This window comes from Astyanax mexicanus, chromosome 16 (genome assembly GCF_023375975.1).
Source record: "Astyanax mexicanus isolate ESR-SI-001 chromosome 16, AstMex3_surface, whole genome shotgun sequence".
In the NCBI taxonomy this organism is placed as follows: Eukaryota; Metazoa; Chordata; class Actinopteri; order Characiformes; family Acestrorhamphidae; genus Astyanax; species Astyanax mexicanus.
The window spans coordinates 34,422,471-34,443,825 of record NC_064423.1 but is presented as its reverse complement, the minus strand read 5'-3'; the positions used below and the strand labels follow the sequence as shown (position 1 = coordinate 34,443,825).

Below are 21,355 nucleotides of genomic sequence, written 5' to 3'. Positions count from 1 at the left end.
TAAAAGTACAATAAAACAATTGATGATATTGGATTTATTAACAGTAAAGTAAAAAAATAAAACTATACAATGTGCATAAGTTCCTAACCCAATGAAGCAGCCGATACTCTACAACTCTCACGTCACATTTCTGACGGATCCATAGAAACATTGTAGAAGCTGATTAATTTCATTTTTGTTTATGGTACTAAAATCTTAGTACTAAGATTTAACCAAGACTTTACATTACATTACATTGTGTTGCATTTAGTGGATGCTGTTATCCAATGCAAGTTACAAATTATGTACATTAGCAATAGGGGACATATGGAAGGAAAAGAGGGGGATTAGAAAATGAGGTTAGAAGTAGTTAATGTGTTAGAGGTGTTAGAAGAGTAAGTGCTCTTTGAAGAGCTCTGTCTTCAGGAGTTTATTAAAGATAGTGAGAGATTCTCCTGATCTGGTAGTAGAAGGTAGTTAGTTAGAGATGTTAGGAGAGTAAGTGCTCTTTGAAGAGCTCAGTCTTCAGGAGTTTATTAAAGATAGTGAGAGATTCTCCTGATCTGGTAGTGGAAGGAAGTTTGTTCCACCATTGGGGAACTATTTAGGAGAACTGTCTGGATTGGTTTCTATAAATATTTGGAAAAGATGTTCACTGGAGGAGATGTTGCTGATCTGTTTGTAGCTGCGCTGTTTGTAGCTGTGGTGTTTGGCTTGTAAGCGCTGCATCGCTGCTAGATTACCTGTATGTGGCGGAGTAATACATGAATCGCTTCGGTTACGATGCATTACTATCTAATAATGGTATATTTATACTTATAGAACGCCGCTTAGCCAATCACATTGCAGGGTCGGAACGCCGCTTTCTAACCACTAACTGTGGTATAATTTTATTATATGTAAAATTTTATTTAGAATGAATGATTATTAAAACATTCATAACCTAACTAATAAACAAATGTATTGACCATTTATGAACCCTTTATGAGAGTAGTCTTAATTTAAAGTAGTACCCACATTTTATGGATATGGATTTTATATATGTTCTGAATTTATGTCTGCCTATATGTTGAGGATGTATGTATGTGATGATAAGATATCACCTTTACCAAAGGTAACATGTATGTAAACCTCAATCCTATCACTATTACTCTTGATATAGCAATATATATATATATATATATATATATATATATGTCATGTATTATGTTTCTGTGTGGGTTAATTGAATACTATAACAAACCTTATGAACGTTGTAATGGTTTTACGTTAACAATGAGGAAGTGAATGGAGAAATGTGGACTGAGTGGCTGATAATGAAACTGGTGATCTCTCATCTGGATCATCTGAGCTGTGAGGACTCTGTGGTCTCTGGTTTTCCAGTGATGTATGAAGTAAAGCTGGAAAGTCTGGCTGTAGTATCTGTTAGGAGTGATGGGAAAATTCAGAGTTGTTGCTGTTTTTGGTTTTGGAGGTACTGCTGGAATAGGGATCAGATGGAGACAAGCTCTGCTCTGCCAGACTCCTGTTCCTCCTTATCGTCCTGTAGACCCACAGGAACATGAAGAACCCTAAAAACAAACAGAATAAAAGACAAAATTATTCACCCACACACTTCTCACTTCCTTTTTTACAGAACCTTATGACTGTCTTCACACCGTTCTCCATAACTGCTGTTTCAAGAAGTTTGCAGAACTTCCCTTTACTGTCCAAAACACCAGTCATGTCTAGTTTCTAGTTTCTATTTTCTAATTTTACATACTGTAATCCTGTGAAGTCTAGTCCTAAAATCCACTGTCTTAATAAATTACATTAAGCTTAATTGAATACATTAAAATCATTTTATTTAATTTACTTAAGACATTAAATGTTAAGCTTTATGGTAGAAGAACTCTAATATATCAGGTTACAATAACTCAGGGGTGTCCAAACTTTTTTTGTTGGGGGCCAGAAGGAGAAATATATTTGAAGTCACGGGCCACAGACTCTGTAATAAAACAAATAGTGAAATATACCACCTTAAATAATAATTTTTTTCCTGATTACTTTCATTTACACACCATTTTACTTGACTTACTATCTTTATCTTTGACAGCGTTGTGTAAACTAAGATTTTTCAAATTGATGTTTAATTTCATGATGTCTCTTAATATAAAACTCCTTAATTACGGCAACTTTTAGACTCTTTGGCCCGTTTTTCTGTGCTAGAAATGTGCACTCTCTCCGCTTTTAGACTCTTTGGCACGTTTTTCTGCGCTACAACTGCATACTCTCTCCTCTTTTAGACTCTTTTACTCCGTTTTTCTGCGCTAGAAATGCGCACCCTCTCCGCTTTTAGACTCTTTGGCCCGTTTTTCTGCGCTAGAAATGCGCACCCTCTCCGCTTTTAGACTCTTTGGCCCGTTTCTGACACCTAGCGTTCAAACTTTGAATCTCACATTATAAAAACCTGCTTAACAGCGGGCCAACTTTCATTCTATTTCTAAAATACCTCGCGGGCTGCTCCAAAAAAGGAAACGGGCCGCAAATGGCCCGCGGGCCATAGTTTGGACACCCCTGCAATAACTCATCAAGTCCTTAAATGGGCATTTGAGTAACTCAAACCCAAAAACCAAAGGTACATATTTAAGCCTGGTATTAATGAAAAGGCTATTATTAATCTTGTCAAAATGCCACAGTGAACATTCAGTGCAGTTCTCAGTCAGTATATAAAAAGTGAGTCAAAATCTTATACACGCTTATATTTCTTAAAACTAAATATGGGGTTAAATGACAGGCACACTGACCCTTTACCTGCTGGTGTCATAATTTTTTAAAAATGTTTTTTTATCTTTTATCTTTTTATTTAATTTCATTGATTTTTCTCTTTGTTTCTGATATAAAAGTGTGTCCTGCAACTTTTGACTTACCCTGGAATCGTACTGTGGCCAGTTATATAGCTCTATACATACACATATACAGTTTTACTCATCAAGGTTTAATTCTCACATATATGCTAAGGAATAGATTAAATCACCAGGTACTGATATGCTAGATGTCATGCTACTATTATCGTGTCCCATGACTTTTCGCATGTCCTATAGAAGATCATTGCACTGGCCGGCAGGATACTGAATGTGGAGTTGATTTTCTCTTCTTTTTTCTCCTGTTTTTGTTAGCTAGCGTTGGAGTTCTAATCACCAGCACCCTGTCAGGAAAAGCACCCTCTCTTGGGAGTATGCGCTATGTTGCTATGTATTTAACCATAACTTTCTTTTGGAGCGGACAGGATTAGTTTCTCAGTTGGACGTCTGTAAAAAATATTTTACACTTCTACTCAGTGATAAAACTCTTGCAATCGGACTGCAATTGAAAAACTGGAGGACCAGTGAGCGTTTTTTTTTTGCTTTCTCGGTCCCAAAACATCGCATTCAGGTTCAGTAGCTCCTCCATTTGTACTTGCTGTTTTATTTTATGTGGGTCTCCATGGAAATGCACACCCAAAGTGTAATTACGATGTGTAGCAGTGGACAAATATCTATTTTACTAAACTTGAGGTGAAGAAACTCAGAGATGTGGGCTTGACTGGAATAAAATGACCAAATGACCACAGAGTTCAGCGAAAAACAGTACATAATTCAGCCAGTAATTTTCTCAGAGGACATCTGAGAAAAACAAATACAGTTCGTGGTTGTTCTGGATGGGAATAAAATCACAGAGGACCCCCACCATAAAGAGAAAATTACCTCAGGACTCCATGAGCAACTAATCCTGTCCGGATAGGACTTAAGTAAATTAAAGCAGATTATCTCTGCTTTCATTAAGAAGACACGTTTCCGAGAGAGGGAACTTTTCATGGCAGGGGTGCTGAACACCGGCAAGCGCACTGAGCAGTGAGTAATGATGTAAGCGTGCTCGGGCACGGATTGTTTAAACACAGTGTGAGTGCAGTGCCAATGGGGGAGAGGGGAGGGGGCAGAACTGTGCTTCAGCATGATTCAACTGAACCGTTCCTGCTGTGAGTACTCTAAGAGTACTCAGTCTCTTAATACTTTAAAGTTTACTAAGTTCTGAGCCGTGTTTATCCATGTTGCTTTCATGGTTAAGACTATTGCTTTGTTTATTTTTTACTACGCCTTGTATTGCCTCTGATTTTAAATAGGGGTGTGAGATTAAAACGGACAATATTTCTCGTCAGGCTTAAACCTGTCTCGTGAGGTAAAAAAAAACAGTTAAGTGCGGACTTTTGCATAGAAGATGCTTCTGCTACTTTTAAGTTGTATGTCTGGCTGCATTTTGGCTCCAGTGGAAACAATAAACGGTAACAGAGTGACCAACAAGACACAAACCATATATAAATACTGTAAGTAAATCCTACACGTGACTGTTTCATAGACAGGTGTACTAATCCCTTAGCTCTGTACTGTATTTAAAAATGTTCTGTCTCTGTTTGCACTTCAAGCATAGTCTTAATATGACTGGTTATGGTATGCATAGTAAAATTACAAGAGATTTAGGAGAAAAAAACACAAACTATAGTCTTAAATGACTGGTTGTGGTTTGCACTTATTGTTTGCACTATAAAAGTTATATTTTTATTTTTTATTTTTTATTCTTATTTCAATTTCTTATAGAATCAATGTGTGAGAGAAACCAGTCTGTTAAGTGTACGTTATATGATAAAACTCTAGTTTACATGTTTTCTATTTTTCATTTTTGAGGTTTTCCTTTTAAATTTTATTTATAAATCTTGTCTCGTCTCGATCTCGTGAACCCAGTATCGTGTCTCGTCTCGTCTCGTGACATTAGTGTCTCGTCACACCCCTAAAAATAAACCAGTCTGCAATTGCATCCTGCTTCATTCTCATTTACTGTGATAATTTGTCTTAAGTTAAGTTTAGTTATTATTGACCTAAGTTTATATGTTATTTTAGGCTTGTATTGTATTTCTGTGGTTGGTTTTGGTTTTGGTACAGCTGCGAGCATAAAGGGCACATTCTTTTTGGTCACATCCAGGAAGCCTGAGTACTCGTGAGTCAAGACTGAAGATGCAAATTCGCTGTTATAACTATATATAATATAATAATATAATTATAAACAGATTTTTAAGATACATTATCTAAACAGAATATAATTATAGCAAGCCACATTTGACTAAACTGATGGCAGTGATAACTAAATTATGTTTTTATTAGTAAAAGCTCAAATTACAGATCTCTACAGAAGCTCGAGTTTCAGATATCAGCTATAAGCTATATCAGATCTACAGATTAATAAACGCTATTAATTCTAGAGATATTACCAGGATGACACATTTTCACAATGTTATTACTAATTACTAATTACAATGTTGTTACTCTAGTTAGTTTTTTACAATCATGATATTACTGTGTTATCACAATGTTATTTTTCTGTTGTTGCAATGTCATTACAAACGTATTACTCCTGTGTTATAACAATATTATTGCAGTATTATTATAATGGATTTATTATGGGGATTCATTGTGAGTTAATACTATATTATTACTATTGTGCATTACCATGTTTAAATATTTGTAGTATTAACTATGATATTGTAATAGTATTTTAATTATGTTCTTACTCTGCTATTTTATTGGTGTTGCTATAATATTATTATTGCGTTATGGCTATGTTTTTTTTTTTTATTACAAAGTTACACGTCCTTAATTTCTTCCTTTGTTTCCATTAATTTACATGGAATCTCACTCTTTTGTCTATTTTACAGATATATTTAAATATATTTATTTTAGAAATTGTAAATTTAGATATCTTTTTACTCTGGGTCAGGGTCAGATGTGGCCCACAAACATGAAACTTCTGGGGCGTGAGGTTGTTTAAACTATAATGAATGATAATAAAAAAAATGAAATAAATGCTTCTATTGTGAGCTTTTGTTTACATTCCTCTCCTGTCTCTCTGTCACACTTGGCGTGACTTTAGTTTCCGCCCGTTCGTTTTTTCTGCCTGTTTTAAGCCTATCTCCTTATAAGTACTTATAAGTCCCAGCCGTGTCCCAATTCACTAGCCAGGGCAGCAGTAGTGTATTAGACTGCGACCCTGATGACACAGGTTCGATCCCACGTGAGGAGTGGTGTTTTTATTTATTTATTCTTTAGCTGGTTTAGCTGCTTTGAGATGAACTGTTCTGCAATTGGGTTCAACAACCCTCTGGGCTGGAGAGCTACTAGTCTGTAGCACTCCATCCTATTACACTTCACAACTTACACTTTACAACTTAATTGCTTAATTGCTTTACAACTTAAGGTCCTCATTTCTGTAAACGTAATCTAAATAGTTAATTAATTAATGATTGAATGCTAATTAATGATTTAATGAACACGTTACATTAAGACCCGCAATTTGCTGAATTAATGTAAACATATGTGGAATTACAATTTCTGCTAGTAAAAAGGTAATTGTAGATACCTATAAGTGAGGTTTTACTAGTGAAATGTCAGATTACCTTCTTACAGGCACTTTGAGAGCTCAATATATCAATATATCAAGATCCTGCAAGCAGTGGCTCTACCTTTCCTAAATACACACTCCAGCAAATTATTAAAACAGGACAGTGTTCGTCCACATACTGCTGCCGTCTCCAGAGCTTGACCTGAAGACACAGACACTATGCTATGGGCTGCCACCCACAACAGTTACTCACATCAGTCTCAATCAATTTTGAATAATGTATTGTTTCTGGTCACCTTCATCTCCTCTGAAAAGCACTGCAATCCAACACTTCCATCCAGATGCTACTAAAAAGTGAGATTTTATATAAATCAATGGTAAAATGGCTCAATGTAGTCAGAATAGCTTTATAGACCTGAAGAGCTGATGTTATTAGTTTTAAAAATGGCACTGCTAAATTCTGAAATGTTTTTGAAACGTTAATAAAATAAGATTACAGGGATCTGTAGTTTGTGTAAATTAAAGGTAAGTTAAAGCTTATAATGCTGGTATCATTATAAGCTAAACTGTTTTTCCATGTGTAATTCAGTAAGAGATAAGAGAGCAGATAAAACTCTGAGCATGACATAGATAAGTGAAATAGAATCTAGACTAGACCGAGCTGGCCAATAAAAGACCACCCAAAACCAGTCTGACCAAAGAGAAACAAGGAATATGAAAAGGGGGGTTGTGGGCAGTAGCGGAAACAAAGTGTGTCATCCACACTTTCTGATTTAAATAATGACTGTTAGCTTCACCACAGAGATCTGAAACTCACCAGTCATCACTGTTTCCTTCCATAACAACTACTAACACCCGTCACTGCCACGTCATGTGATGTGACAATAGAACATACAAAAAAAAAAATAAACAAACTAATAATCATAATAATAATAATAAATCTACTTTGCAGATCTCTCTTTATTATAATCACTTGTACTGGGTGCTGTCTTGCATTTTTACCTTGATTTGGATTAAAAGCTAGTTTAACTTAAAAACAAAAAACATAAACCAGGGGTCGGCAATTAAGTTTGGCCGCGGGCCAGATATTTTCCAAGCTATTATATGGCGGGCCACAGAAAAAAACCCTGTTTTGTAAAATGAAGTGTAATGGGATGGAGTGCTATAGAATAGTAGCTCTCCAGTCCAGAGGGTTGTTGAACCCAATTGCAGAACAGTTGAATTCAAAGCAGGTAAACCCAATGTCGTCAGGGTCGCGGTCCAGTACTCTACCAATGCTAGTGAATTGGGACACAGCCGGGGAAAAAACATCGTTATAAGAAGATAGGGAGCCCAAGAACGGGTGGAAACTAAAGCCACGCCAAACGCGACAGAGAGAGACAAGGGAGGAATGTAAACAAAAGCTCTCCTGAGAAGCATTTTAGTTATTAATTTATTTTTTTCATTATCGTTCATTATATTTCAAACAACCTCATGGGCCAGATGTTTAATGCTTACGGTCCACAACCCAATAAATAACAATATAGTGCTTTGCTTTTTAACCTTTAAACACACCCTGAAAAATGTCATAATTAATATCTGGCTGGTTTATGAATAATTATAGGCTCAATATGCCATAATAAAGCTTAGAATCTCTGCTTTTCAGTTATGTAGCCTATTTCGCTGTGTTTCCTTTCAGGAAATAAACATTTAGGGCGAAATATGCCTTTATATCATTCAAACTGTCTGACTCTCAGGATTACGGAATTGTTTTTACCATATTTTGACCATTATATGTTAAATTAAATATTTTTAAGTGTTTTCAATTAATTTTGTAAAGGTTTCTAAGTAATCTTAATTTATGTAATTGCCTCGGAATTATTTAATATTAGCGTGAAAAGGCCTAAAATTTGGGTATGTAATTTTAGGCTGAAATTGGTAAAATTGGAAATTATTTAACACTATAAAAATGTTCTAGACCCCCTTAATGACTTAATGATCATAGGTGACTTTTTGTTTTGCACAGGTAACAGTGAGGAAGAACCTGAATCAGCATACCTTGCAGGCTATTGCAGATGCAGAAGAGGTAGAGTAGGGGGTAATTTATATATCCAGAGATGAAGAAGGCGAAGCCCCACGTCAGACCCAGCAGGCAGGACAGGAACAGCACAGTGCAGGTATCTTTACAGGAGGGCAGCTTCTTATTTCTGCGGCCCATATTCCTTAGTCTACAGATCTGTGAGGTCACTGTGGCGAGAACGCCCGTGTTCATCAGGAACATGAAGGTGAAGTAGGTGAGATTCAGTCCGTAGAAAAACGTGTTATCAGTGATCCAGCAGCTGCATTAAAAACACAAGCAGACATTAAATATTAAATATTTAGCTGGTTGAACAATGTGTAATCTGCATCACATAATAATAAAACATATACACTAGATACATATCACACTATATGCAGTTAAAACAGTTAATAGACCCTATTCAGTCAGATATCCACCACCAACAACATTAATAATAATAACAATAATCATATTTTACAATTTTCACTCACATTTGTGCAATTTCAGTGGTGTCTGTAAATGTCATGTTTTTGGTGCCATAGAAAGATTTAATATTATACACACACAGAGACAGTCCAACAATAATAGCAGGAACTCCTAAAGGATAAACAAAAAGACAACAAAAATAACCATTAAACACTTTACACAAACTGTAAAACCCAAATACTGCATGATTAATACAACTCCAAATAAAATAAAACAAAAATAAAATAAAAATAAAAAGAACAAAATGCAGCCATTTTTTTATCTCATAGACCCGTAATTCAATCACAATGCCACATAAAACACCAGATCAGATGTTGAAATTGAAAAATACTACCATTCCTAAATCTAATCATGGCTCTAATTTACAGTTCTACCCTATTTTGCACTAGTAGTTCATTCACTAGTTCATTCATGTACGTATCATTTGCACTGCTAAATTTAAATGTTTATATAACTGTGTATTTGCACGTTCTGTATGGCCGACATCAGTTATCCTCATTTAGGCACATCAACTGGTGTTCACTGTCTATTGTGTTCAACTGCACTACCTCCATTCTCCATTACACACACACACACACTAAAGACTGTACTTTTACACTTTTCCTTTTATTTTTTATTTTATTGTATTTATATGTATCTATCCATCTATCTAGTTCTAACCTTAACTTTAACCCAAACCTTAAACCCTAAAAAGTCTTAGCCTCAACATTGACTCAACATATTCTAATCTTTATCCTGGCCCTAGTTCTAGAACAGAATTCTGTATTTATAGTAAAATACTAAATTGTTTAGTTTATTCAAAAAGGATTTTTATATTTCTATATTTATTTACACATATAATAAAAAACTTAATTATTTCCCTTTTTTTTATAGCCGTTCTGCTTTCTTTGTTGTTGCTCCTTAATATTTGTCTTTTTCATTTTCTAAGGGTTTTCTCACACTTTTTGCCTAATATTTTGCTTATATTATTATCTTTCTATTATATGCACAATGCACCAAATGTCTCAACATCTAAACTTCTGAATTGTGTTTTATCTTCTATTGTGAATCAAATATGGGTAAATGCGATTTATTGCAAATCAATGCATTCTAATCATGTGTATTTACATTTAATACAGCATCCCATCTTATTAGGAACTGGAGTTGTAGATGAATTAATATTTTAAGGAAATATTATTAGATTTAATTGATAAACTCCTATGGTTTATTGCACAGTGGGGCACCTGGCCCTGTTTCTCACCCCAGCCGAACAGAGACAGCTTGATCATGTAGTGTCGGATGTAGGTGTTGAACACCTTCACCAGCAGAAGGTACAGGTGAAGAGCTTCGATGGCCATCCAGGAGAAGCAGCAGAGCAGGCTGTACTGAATCGTCACGGCCACGAACACGCAGAGCCCGTTCGACCAGGTGACGGCGATCTCGTTTAGCATGAAGCTGACGTTAAGGAGGAACAGAGCTCCGCTCAGAGAGACGTGGATGCTGTTGGAGTAGTCTGTATTCGGGGCTCTTTTATACAATAAAAAAAAAGAATATAGAATATCAGCATGTTGTTTATATATACTGATGTGACAAAAGTCATAGTGCAACAATACGTTAACTGATACTGAAGGGTAACCTCAGGTAATGGCTTGGGAAAGCCCACATCTCTATACGTTGTGAGGTGGTATCTTTATAAGTGAAGTTGGTTGAACACAGTGGTTGGCCAGTGTGCTCATGGCAAGACAGCGTGAATATGTCGTAGTGGACATCGTGGGCAGTAAGCACTGTGGGTGGTAATGATCGTGACTGGCAGCTTCTGGCTAGAATTGTCCATGCGAACAGACAAGCAACTCTGGCAGAAATCCAGATACATCATCCACAAGTCAGTGGCATCGAATGTTCTTTATGAAAGTTTGTTATCTCCTAACATGGTAAATGACAAAAGTCATGGGACACAATACTAGTTCCTGATCCGTCACATGCTGCATTTTTGTCAGTGTATGTGCAAATCGATGCCAATCAGCGGACTTTATTCTAAGCTGTTAAAAAGCAGGAACTACCTATGGTTCTGTGAAGTTTAAGGGGTTAAATTCTCAGAAGTGCACATCTACATTTGCCCAGAGACCCAGACTTGAGTAAAAGTACAAGTGCTGTAATCAAAAATTGACTTTAGTAAAAGTTAAAGTATTATTTAAGCTTTAATACTAAAGTATTAACATTTTTTGTAATTAAGTATTGCAGTAGTTTATAGTTAAATGTAGTACTTAAGTACTGAAAGTAAAAGTACAGCACAGTAGTTATTAGTGTAGTTATTAGTGTAGTACAGAAAGCAGTGGAAAGTTCTCAGAGCAGCGAGATCTTATAAGATCAGCTCGATCTCTTGATTCATTCATGATGAGCAGCAGTGACAGTGCAGAACATCTACTGCTCTGACTTTTAGTGATAATATGGGTTAGAATGATTACTAACATTTTTATAGTTGCAATGAGTCACAATGCAACACATGAACAATATATCAAAGTAAAAGTTTAAAAAAAAGTGAAAGTAGGAGAAAAAAATAATACTTCAGTAGATACAGATACAGCATTTTAGTCTTTAAGTACAGTAGTGAAGTAAAAATAATACTCCAGTAGATACAGATACAGAATTTAATACTTAAGTACAGTAGTGAAGTAAAAATAATACTCCAGTAGATACAGATACAGTATTTTAGTACTTAAGTACAGTAATGAAGTATAAATAATACTCTAGTAGATACAGAATTTTAGTACTGAAGTACAGTAGTGAAGTATAAATAATACTCCAGTAGATACAGATACAGAATTTTAGTACTGAAGTACAGTAGTGAAGTAAAAATAATACTCCAGTAGATACAGATACAGATAGTGTTTTAGTACTTAAGTACAGTAGTGAAGTAAAAATAATACTCCAGTAGATACAGATACAGTATTTTAGTACTTAAGTACAGTAGTGAAGTATAAATAATACTCCAGTATATACAGATACAGCATTTTAGTACTTAAGTACAGTAGTGAAGTATAAATAATACTCTAGTAGATACAGAATTTTAGTACTGAAGTACAGTAGTGAAGTATAAATAATACTCCAGTAGATACAGATACAGTATTTTAGTACTTAAGTACAGTAGTGAAGTAAAAATAATACTCCAGTAGATACAGATACAGTATTTTAGTACTTAAGTACAGTAGTGAAGTATAAATAATACTCCAGTAGATACAGATACAGCATTTTAGTACTTAAGTACAGTAGTGAAGTATAAATAATACTCTAGTAGATACAGAATTTTAGTACTGAAGTACAGTAGTGAAGTATAAATAATACTCCAGTAGATACAGATACAGTATTTTAGTACTTAAGTACAGTAGTGAAGTAAAAATAATACTCCAGTAGATACAGATACAGCGTTTTAGTACTTAAGTGCAGTAGTGAAGTATAAATAATACTCTAGTAGATACAGAATTTTAGTACTGAAGTACAGTAGTGAAGTATAAATAATACTCCAGTAGATACAGATACAGTATTTTAGTACTTAAGTACAGTAGTGAAGTAAAAATAATACTCCAGTAGATACAGATGCAGCATTTTAGTACTTAAGTACAGTAGTAAAGTATAAATAATACTGCAGTAGATACAGATACAGTATTTTAGTACTTAAGTACAGTAGTGATGTAAACATAATACTCCAGTAGATACAGATACAGAAAGAAACTAGACACTGTGTACTAATTAACCCCATTTTAGTTCAACTACTCTACTGTCAGTAACACTGAATAAATAAAAAGTGAACTCACTTTTTGAGTGCGAAGAGGAAGATGGAGGCTGCAGAGAACAGTGCTGAGAGACCGCACCCAACGTAGGTTAAATATGACAATATTTCATAGTTCTTTTTATCAATTTTCAGGTCAACCTAAACAAGACAGACAGACAGATAAATATAGATTATATAGAGTATATATAAAATACAGTAAAGTACAGTATGAAATAATTATTTTTTTATACCCTGCGCCAATTGCAAAGGACCATGCTCTGTATACAAATGTAAATATATTTAGAACCAGATCATAATTCCAGTCTGAAAGGGTTAAATAATGACTTAGATGACAAATTCAGTGCCTACCAGAAGAACAGCAAAAGGAGTCATGTGATCATATGAGCATATCACATAATCTCCCTCCCTGTCGATGATTTGTGGGTTTTGCTCCTTCCACACGTATCCTGTTTGAGAAACCAACATTAATCTGTTAACTGTTATCTGCTACAAGCACAGGGTCACGTGTATGTTGCCAGTACACATGGTTTTTTCCATAAAAACAAATGTTTGTTGTTTGTCATATGTCTCGGTCACCTCAGCCATGTGACACAATTGTGAGTTTAATGATAATAATAAAAAGTGCAATAAGATACAGAGAGGTTCAGTTTCTCAATAGCGTTTGAGTATTAAAGGAGAACTCTGGTTAAAATTGACTTTTAGTGTAATAAAACATGATAAAAATACTTACCTTTGTTGAATAGCACACCTCCATTTTCCTACAGCGTTCCGAGATCCAGAACGTTTAACAGTTTTTCCAAACACCCTTCAGAATGGCTGACATGGGGCATAAATAATCGCTTTTTCCACCGTTATCCAGCTCAAAGTAGCTCCACACCTCCTTGCTAGAATCCAGAGAGCACTGACATTTAAAACGAGGCATTAATAACTTAAAAAGTGCACAAGAAGCTTATTAAAAACCACTGTTTACATCCCATACCGCTACTTTCAGCTCCATGTGCCGCCATCTTTGTACTGATAATAACAGACGTGTATATATATATACATAGACTTTGCATAGCCTTTCTCCTGGTGTTGGCTGCTACATCTATGTATATATATATATATATATATATATATATATATATATATATATATATATATATATATATATATATATATATATGACATTATCAGTACAAAGATGGCGGCACTCGGAGCTGAAGCTAGCATTATAAGATGTAAACAGTGGATTTTAATAAGCAGCTTGTGCACTTTTAAAGGTATTAGTGCCTTGATTTGAATGTCAGGGCTCTCTGGATTCTAGCAAGGAGGTGTGAAGCTACTTTGAGCTGGATAACGGTGGAAAAAACGTTTTATCAGGGCAAATATTGCTTTGTGTCACCCAGTCTGAAGGGTGTTTAAACAATCTGTTCAAATTTATTGATCTCTGAACGCTGTGGGAGAACGGAGGTGTGCTGTTCATCAAAGGTAGGTACATTTTATCATGTTTTACTACACCAAAAGTCAAATTTACACAGTTCTTCTTTAAAGTAGCATTATATCAGCTTCAATGTATCATGTTTGTGCTGCTTTGACCTCTAACAGTAAATAGTTAAAATGGCTTAAGTGTTGTTGTCACTCCAGGCTTGTAATGTTGCTAACTGCACTATGTAACTCTGGTAAAGTGGGCAGGACAGCTTCAGGAAGAACTGTGTAATGCTGTGTCATAAACGCTGCATCATAGTTGTGTAAAACCCAGTAGAATTTATCTATATAATCTATCAGTCATGCTTCTTTAACTTTCAGTGACAGTTGTGTAAAGCATGTCCTTTAGGGGTAAATTCCCAACTGTAGGGGGAGCTTGGGAGCAAGAAATGTTAGCTCAGCTGTTTATTTCCCAGCTTGGAGCTTTGTGTCACCTTAAAAGATGCAACAGGTCCATACAGGCACATTTTTCAAAATTAATATTTAAATATAACATTATAGTCATTATGGCTTTTTAGAAAAATGTGTTTTGGGGAGAAGGGGGGTAGTGCACTAGAGGACCCTGTAGCATAGTTTAAGCTTTTGTTCTTAATGGCATTTTTCCCCCTTATATTAAATTTACTTTTATACTTTTATGTGGTTTCGACTTTGAGCCTCTGCTCATACTGAAAGTTAGTTCTTAATATAGAATAAATATAAATACTGAGTGTCGGTGGATACTGGCCTTTCTAGTCATGAACGAAACTGTGCACCCGTGCTTTAAGCTGCAGTCCTTTAGCATGTCACAATATTTCACGCTAAGGTTACCACAGACTGATTGAGATAAAAAGAAAATGTAAAAAAAACAAACCCAGTTGGAAGTATTTGCATAAGCCAAATGACCAAGCATGTGCCGGGAATATGTACTCACAATTTGAAACAATAAGCATATGTTGTACTGTATACTGTTATACTGTTATACGGGTTCTGTTTATACTGTCATCTCAATCACCATCAATATTGCACTATTGTCTTTCGTCTTACTTATGTTTATTGTGTCTTGTTGTTTTGTACATATAGTGTCTCCCACTCTTTTATATTATATATCTTATTTCTTTTTACTTATATTTATATATCTATTTCTCCCCCACACTACTGCACCTTGTTTCTGTCTCATGTATGTCTATTTGTGTCCCTGCTGTATTGTACTCATAGTGTCTCCCATTCTCTTTTATTATATCTATTATCTGTACTTGCTGTAAAATTTGGGAAGGAGAGTAACATAATTTCAATTCTCTGTATGTCCTGTACATATGCAGTATTGACAATAAAACTACTTGTTCTGACTTGTGTGTGTGTGTGTGTGTGTGTGTGTGTGTGAGAGAGAGAGAATGCCTGATCACTAGTGTCCAGTGTGTAAGCACTGCCGGGATGTGTTAAAGGCAGAGGCCACATCCCATCTGTGCCCAACATAAAAGATTGAATGTGAATGTGGGTGTCATGACCAAGCAAGAAAAAAATTACATGAAATACACAACATGCTGCTCACTACTCTAAACAGCCTATCAACCACCTTTACCTTCAAAGTTTAGACCATTTGAAACCAGCTACCATCAAAATCTGCACTGTTTAAAACAATCTGTAAAAAAGCTGCTGCAAGAAAATAACAGTTTTACTTTATTTGAACGATCTATTGTAGATTTCTCAGATGCTCAACTAACATTCATCTGTGTCTATTAAATACAACTGGTTTAAGTAAATTATTCTAAATATAACTCTTAACCTAACTCTAACCCTCATTCTAAACTTAACATTTTACAGTAAGGGTTAGGGTTAGATTTAAGGTTTAGTTTAATATTCGGGTTAGATTTAAAGTTGAGATTAAGGTTTGGGTTAAATTCGAGGTTGAGGTTAAGGTTTGGGTTAGATTTAAGGTTGAGATTAAGGTTTGGGTTAAATTTAAGGTTGAGATTAAGGTTTGGGTTAAATTTAAGGTTGAGATTAAGGTTTGGGTTAGGGTTAGATTTAAGGTTGAGATTAAGGTTTGGGTTAGGGTTAGATTTAAGGTTTAGATTAAGGTTTGGGTTCAATTTAAAGTTGAGATTAAGGTTTGGGTTCAATTTAAAGTTGAGATTAAGGTTTTGGGTTAAATATAAGGTAGAGATTAAGGTTTGGGTTAGGGTTAGATTTAAGGTTGAGATTAAGGTTTGGGTTAGGGTTAGATTTAAGGTTGAGATTAAGGTTTGGGTTAGGGTTAGATTTAAGGTTTAGATTAAGGTTTGGGTTCAATTTAAAGTTGAGATTAAGGTTTGGGTTCAATTTAAAGTTGAGATTAAGGTTTGGGTTAGGGTTAGATTTAAGGTTTAGATTAAGGTTTGGGTTAAATTTAAGGTTGAGATTAAGGTTTGGGTTAGATTTAAGGTTGAGATTAAGGTTTAGGTTAGGTTTAGATTTAAGGTTGAGATTAAGGTTTAGGTAAGGTTTAGATTTAAGGTTGAGATTTAAGTTAGGGGGAAATTTATGGTTGAGATTGAGGTTAGGGTTAGATTTAAGGCTAAGGTTAGGGTTAGATTTAAGGCTAAGGTTAGGGTTAGATTTAAGGCTAAGGTTAGGGTTAGATTTAAGGCTAAGGTTAGGGTTAGATTTAAGGCTAAGGTTAGGGTTAGATTTAAGGTTGAGATTGAGGTTAGGGTTAGATTTAAGGTTGAGATTGAGGTTAGGGTTAGATTTAAGGTTGAGATTGAGGTTAGGGTTAGATTTAAGGTTAAGGTTTAGGTAGACCATCCAAATAAAGTGTTTTTAAGTTTTTATCCATCAAGAAACAGAGAAACACTGTTTGATTAAAAACCCCAAGTTTAAATGAATGACCAAAGTGATTTAAATACATGAATTACATAGCCAAATAAAAACATTCACATTCTCTATATGTAGTTTAACTAATTACAACTAAAAACAAACATCGACATAATTTAAAATGTAGGTAACACTTTTCAACAAGGGTCAAATTTTCTACACAAACTTCAGTGAGCAGGTGTGTGTTGAGATTTGTGGCCGGAGCTGTGTATATTGTGGTTGGGGCACAAGGGCACAGAGCAGCAGGAGCTGATGTCTCAATGAGGAGTTAAGAAATAACTGAATCTTCCACATCTTCACAACCAACGTTTCACTGTTCGCCACCACCCTGTAACCTCCCTGTAATTCTACCATGTAGCTCCACATATCAGAGAGGATTTCTGGCCTTTTACCACAAATCAGCAGCTGACAGCCTAAACTCCAGCCTAAAGCCCACAGTTATGTGAGGGTACTTTTGCAGACCTTTTATAGTTCTGGATTGTTTCCTGTGTGAATTATGTGATTATGCTGGTGATTCCTGTATCTACTGTAACTGTAGATTATTAACCCTTATTTATAGGAGTAACAAGTGACAGAAATCCCTATACTTTCAAATGATTCAAGAATAGCAGAAAGCAGTCTTAGTTTAAAAGAAAGAAAGAGAAAGAAAGAACGAACGAATAAAAAAAAGAAAGCCCAGCCTCCTTGGGTGTTCTCCCCTAATTTTAAAAAGTAAAAGCACAGTGTATGTGAAGGTTTGCTTTCAGATGAAGACCTGCCACTTCAATCATGCAATCAGATAGTGTAGAAATAATTAAGTAATGATACAGTCAACAAAAAGAGGTCATATAAACAGCTCTGGAAAAAATAAGAGACTGCATAAAATTGAGTTTATTTGATTTTACAGAATTGAAAAACCTCTGGAATATAATCAAGAGGAAGATGCATGATCACAAGCCATCAAACCAAACTGAACTGCTTGAATTTTTGCACCAGGAGTAAAGGAAAAAAGTTATCCAAAAGCAGTGTGTAAGGCTGGTGGAGGGGAACATGCCAATATGCACGAAAACTGTGATTAAAAAACAGGGTTATTCCACCAAATATTGATTTCTGGACAGAAAAAATCAGAGAAACTGATTTAGACACTGAAGTGGTCTCTTATTTTTTTCAGAGCTGTATGTGTATATATATATATACTCAACAAAACCGTACATACCTGTGATGTCATCATAGTACTGACATGACATGTTGAGGTTTTTCTAGAAGACAAACCAACACAAGGACAAGAGAGAATTTAAAGAGTAATAAAGTGAAAGTAAGGAGTGAATTTTAGAGAAGAATGTAAGAATTAGAATAAGATAACTTTAGATCACTTACCAGTGAACTATCGATTAGTGAGAAATTGATTTTAAGCTGATGGGTCAGATTCTCGATTTTACCTTCAGCAACTTCAACACGGATAACAGGAGACAAAATGTTTACAGCCTGGCTAATCTGAAAATAAATTCAGAATAAAGTAAAAATAAATAATCAGTATGAAAAAGAGAGCAGGTGTCAAAAGTGTTGTAGTTTTCCCCTTAAAATTAATGTTTAACCTTGAAAGAGCAGAATACCTGAAGTGAAAATGATAAAAGGGTATTTTTATACAATTTTTAAGCTTAGTTTTATTTTTAGAATAAACTAAAATTTACACAACTCCTTTAAATCTAGGGATGATCCGATCCAAGGTTCTTAATTCTTAATTCTTAATTATTGTCTCCATTCTGATCTGTGTGTTTCTATACATAATACAGCCCCACAGTTTAGATTAGATAAGCTGCTGCCCAGATAACACATGACTGACATTAAACATTAAAATGTGATTGAAATAAAATAATTTATATTTTCAATATTCATTTTTTCTTTAAATAAATAATACGGACTGCCACTTTAATTATATCTCAAAAATAATCACAGAATATGTGCTACTTAGTAGGGTGTTTGATCAATAAAATACTAAAAATATTTAAAATTAATAAAAAATAATTAATATAAAATAAAAACAAATTTAAAACCCAATAAAAGGCTATCTATTAGTGCGCAGAATAATATCAGTTTCAGTTAGTTTCAGTTTCAAATAATTGAAACAGCTCCCCAAAACCTCAACCTATCCTTTATATTTGACAATATTTGATTAACTCTACAGATCCTCACTCATCTTAATTTATTTAACTAAACTGAGTTTTTATGTTATTTTTAGCCTCGCGCTGAATTCAGCTCCGCGCTGAGAGAGAGAGAGAGCGCGGCGCGGCGCATTTTGCCTGATTTCTCTTGATTAAATATCAATAAATATGTGAATTTAATACCATATATTTTACTTCACTTGATAGGACCTTATTTATTAAAACGTTTTTTTTTTTTTTTATCGCAATGCCGTGCTCTTTCCTAGCGACTGACGCTAAACTGTTTGATCCAGCTGTTATATTATATTATGTTATATTAATACCATTTTAACGTTTTCGTTTCTATGTTTTGAAATTCGTTAGATTATATTTTTGTCAACATTTTGGGTTTATTTTTGTTTGTTATTTGTTTTAATAATACTACAAATTACATAATTTATTTTCTTTTGTACATTTTTTAAGGGGCGAGGAACAAAAGTATGTGCATGTTTCTGGAAAAACAAAAACGTGGGCGTGGCATTGAGATGATTACCATCCATCGTGATGTTGGGTCATAAAGGACGATGATATCGTCCATCGGCACAACCCTACTACTTCGAAGAGTAATTTGTTGGCCTTAACCAGAAATGTACTATTTATTTTCATTGGAATATTCAAAAAAGTTAGCTTAACTTTTAAAGTTTGAGCCAGAATTGATTTGCATTAAAATGGGCTATGAAAATCTATACTTACTGCAAATTGCTTGCCTGAAGCATATGTTACAACACCCACTTTACTCTGCAGCTCCGAAACATTTAGAAAAGGTTCCAGAGGGATCCATGTGTGCACATTAAGACCTGCAAACTGTAATTAAAACAGTAAAAGCAGATGAGTTTAAATAGAAATATAATTGTAGTATTATCTAAAAAAATTGGGCAACTTCACAGAAAGATAAAAAATACTACTTAACATTTAAATACTGGTAAAAATATATTCTCATTTCTATTGTTCAGTTCAAACATGTAATTTTAACACAAAGCAAAAAAAACTGCCAGATATAAAAAAAACAAAAGAGAAAAAAAACAAAAAACAACAAAAATTTTACATTTTATATTATTTTCTGTTTTGATTAAATTATATTAAACAAGAACAAGACAAGAAAGAGTATACAGCTGTACACTATTGAAAAGTGGAATGTTTTTTTTAATCGGTTTATGTGCAATACATAATTCTTTTGATTTTAACAGCTTTTACCTGCCAAATATTACAAAACCTTAAAAAAGCCTTAAAATAAAAAATGTATGCTTTTGTTTAAAAACAAAATCAACAACATTCTTTTATAAAATGTTATAAAGGATTTACTGTTGTAATACTGATATGTTTATGTCATATACACTCTATATATATAGTCTAAATATGAAATATAAAAGCATTTTTTTTAGACACCCTCTGCTACAAAATCTTTTATTTTTCTTTAAAAAAAAAATTTGCTCCCAGGCTTAGTGTGAGCTGAGTTTTACCTGTGCAGCTGCGACCTTTATATAGTCGCTGTAATTTGCTGTTGTGTTTATCTTAATCACGGTGATTGCGAAGTCCCCAAAGTCATAATTTTTAGTATTTTCTGTGAATTCTAGGCGGATGATTTCAAGTATGCACTGTCTCTCTATGCTGCGTGGCACAGAAACAGAAAGAAGAGTTTTTAAAAAGAAGAGTAGACCAGAACATTAGCACTTTTGTTGTTGTTGTTGTTGTTTTTTTTTGCTTACTTGATGTATTCTTTTAAAACGTCCAACTCATTAAACACAGTCTCACAGCTGTTCTTAACTTTTACCAGTTTTGACAGGTCCTGTAGAACCTTTTGGTTTGTTATATTACCCATTTTTGCAATTATATCAGCTTTTCTGCAAGTTGTCACAGTGCATGTAGTCTTGGACTCGTCTGAATGGTCACAAAAAAACAGAACCGTCCTCATTAATGCAGATAAAAATCATTTAAACTTTTGTACTTCCATGAAAACATTAAAAATATAAAGTGTGTCAGAGAGTGCACTTACTTAATTTAAAGGTCAGGAAGAGAGAGTTGTTGTTTAATATGCATATTGTCTCATTTGCTAGAGAGCTTAAAGTTGTGTTCAGATGTTCACATTGTACGTAGCATGGCTTTACCCCCCAGCTACAGTCAAGTCCAGTTACGTTTTCAGAAATGGTGATCTGTGCGTCTGAGATCGAGAAATTCATTTGAATTTCTGTTTTCTGA

The 21,355-nt window shown here is 34.5% G+C and overlaps 1 protein-coding gene across 1 annotated transcript; it reads right to left on the bottom strand.

The window, feature by feature from the left end:
• Window positions 1-21,355, bottom strand: LOC125782265 (adhesion G-protein coupled receptor G2). The gene is made up of 12 exons (XM_049465831.1): window positions 21,153-21,355; window positions 20,866-21,037; window positions 20,620-20,767; window positions 19,853-19,963; window positions 18,336-18,452; window positions 18,175-18,217; window positions 13,029-13,126; window positions 12,703-12,818; window positions 10,152-10,417; window positions 8,917-9,022; window positions 8,425-8,705; window positions 1-1,550 (listed from the first exon to the last, which is right to left on the bottom strand). Exons 1-12 carry the CDS (start codon window positions 21,334-21,336, stop codon window positions 1,405-1,407), a joined length of 1,788 nt encoding a protein of 595 aa, XP_049321788.1. The 5' UTR covers window positions 21,337-21,355; the 3' UTR covers window positions 1-1,404.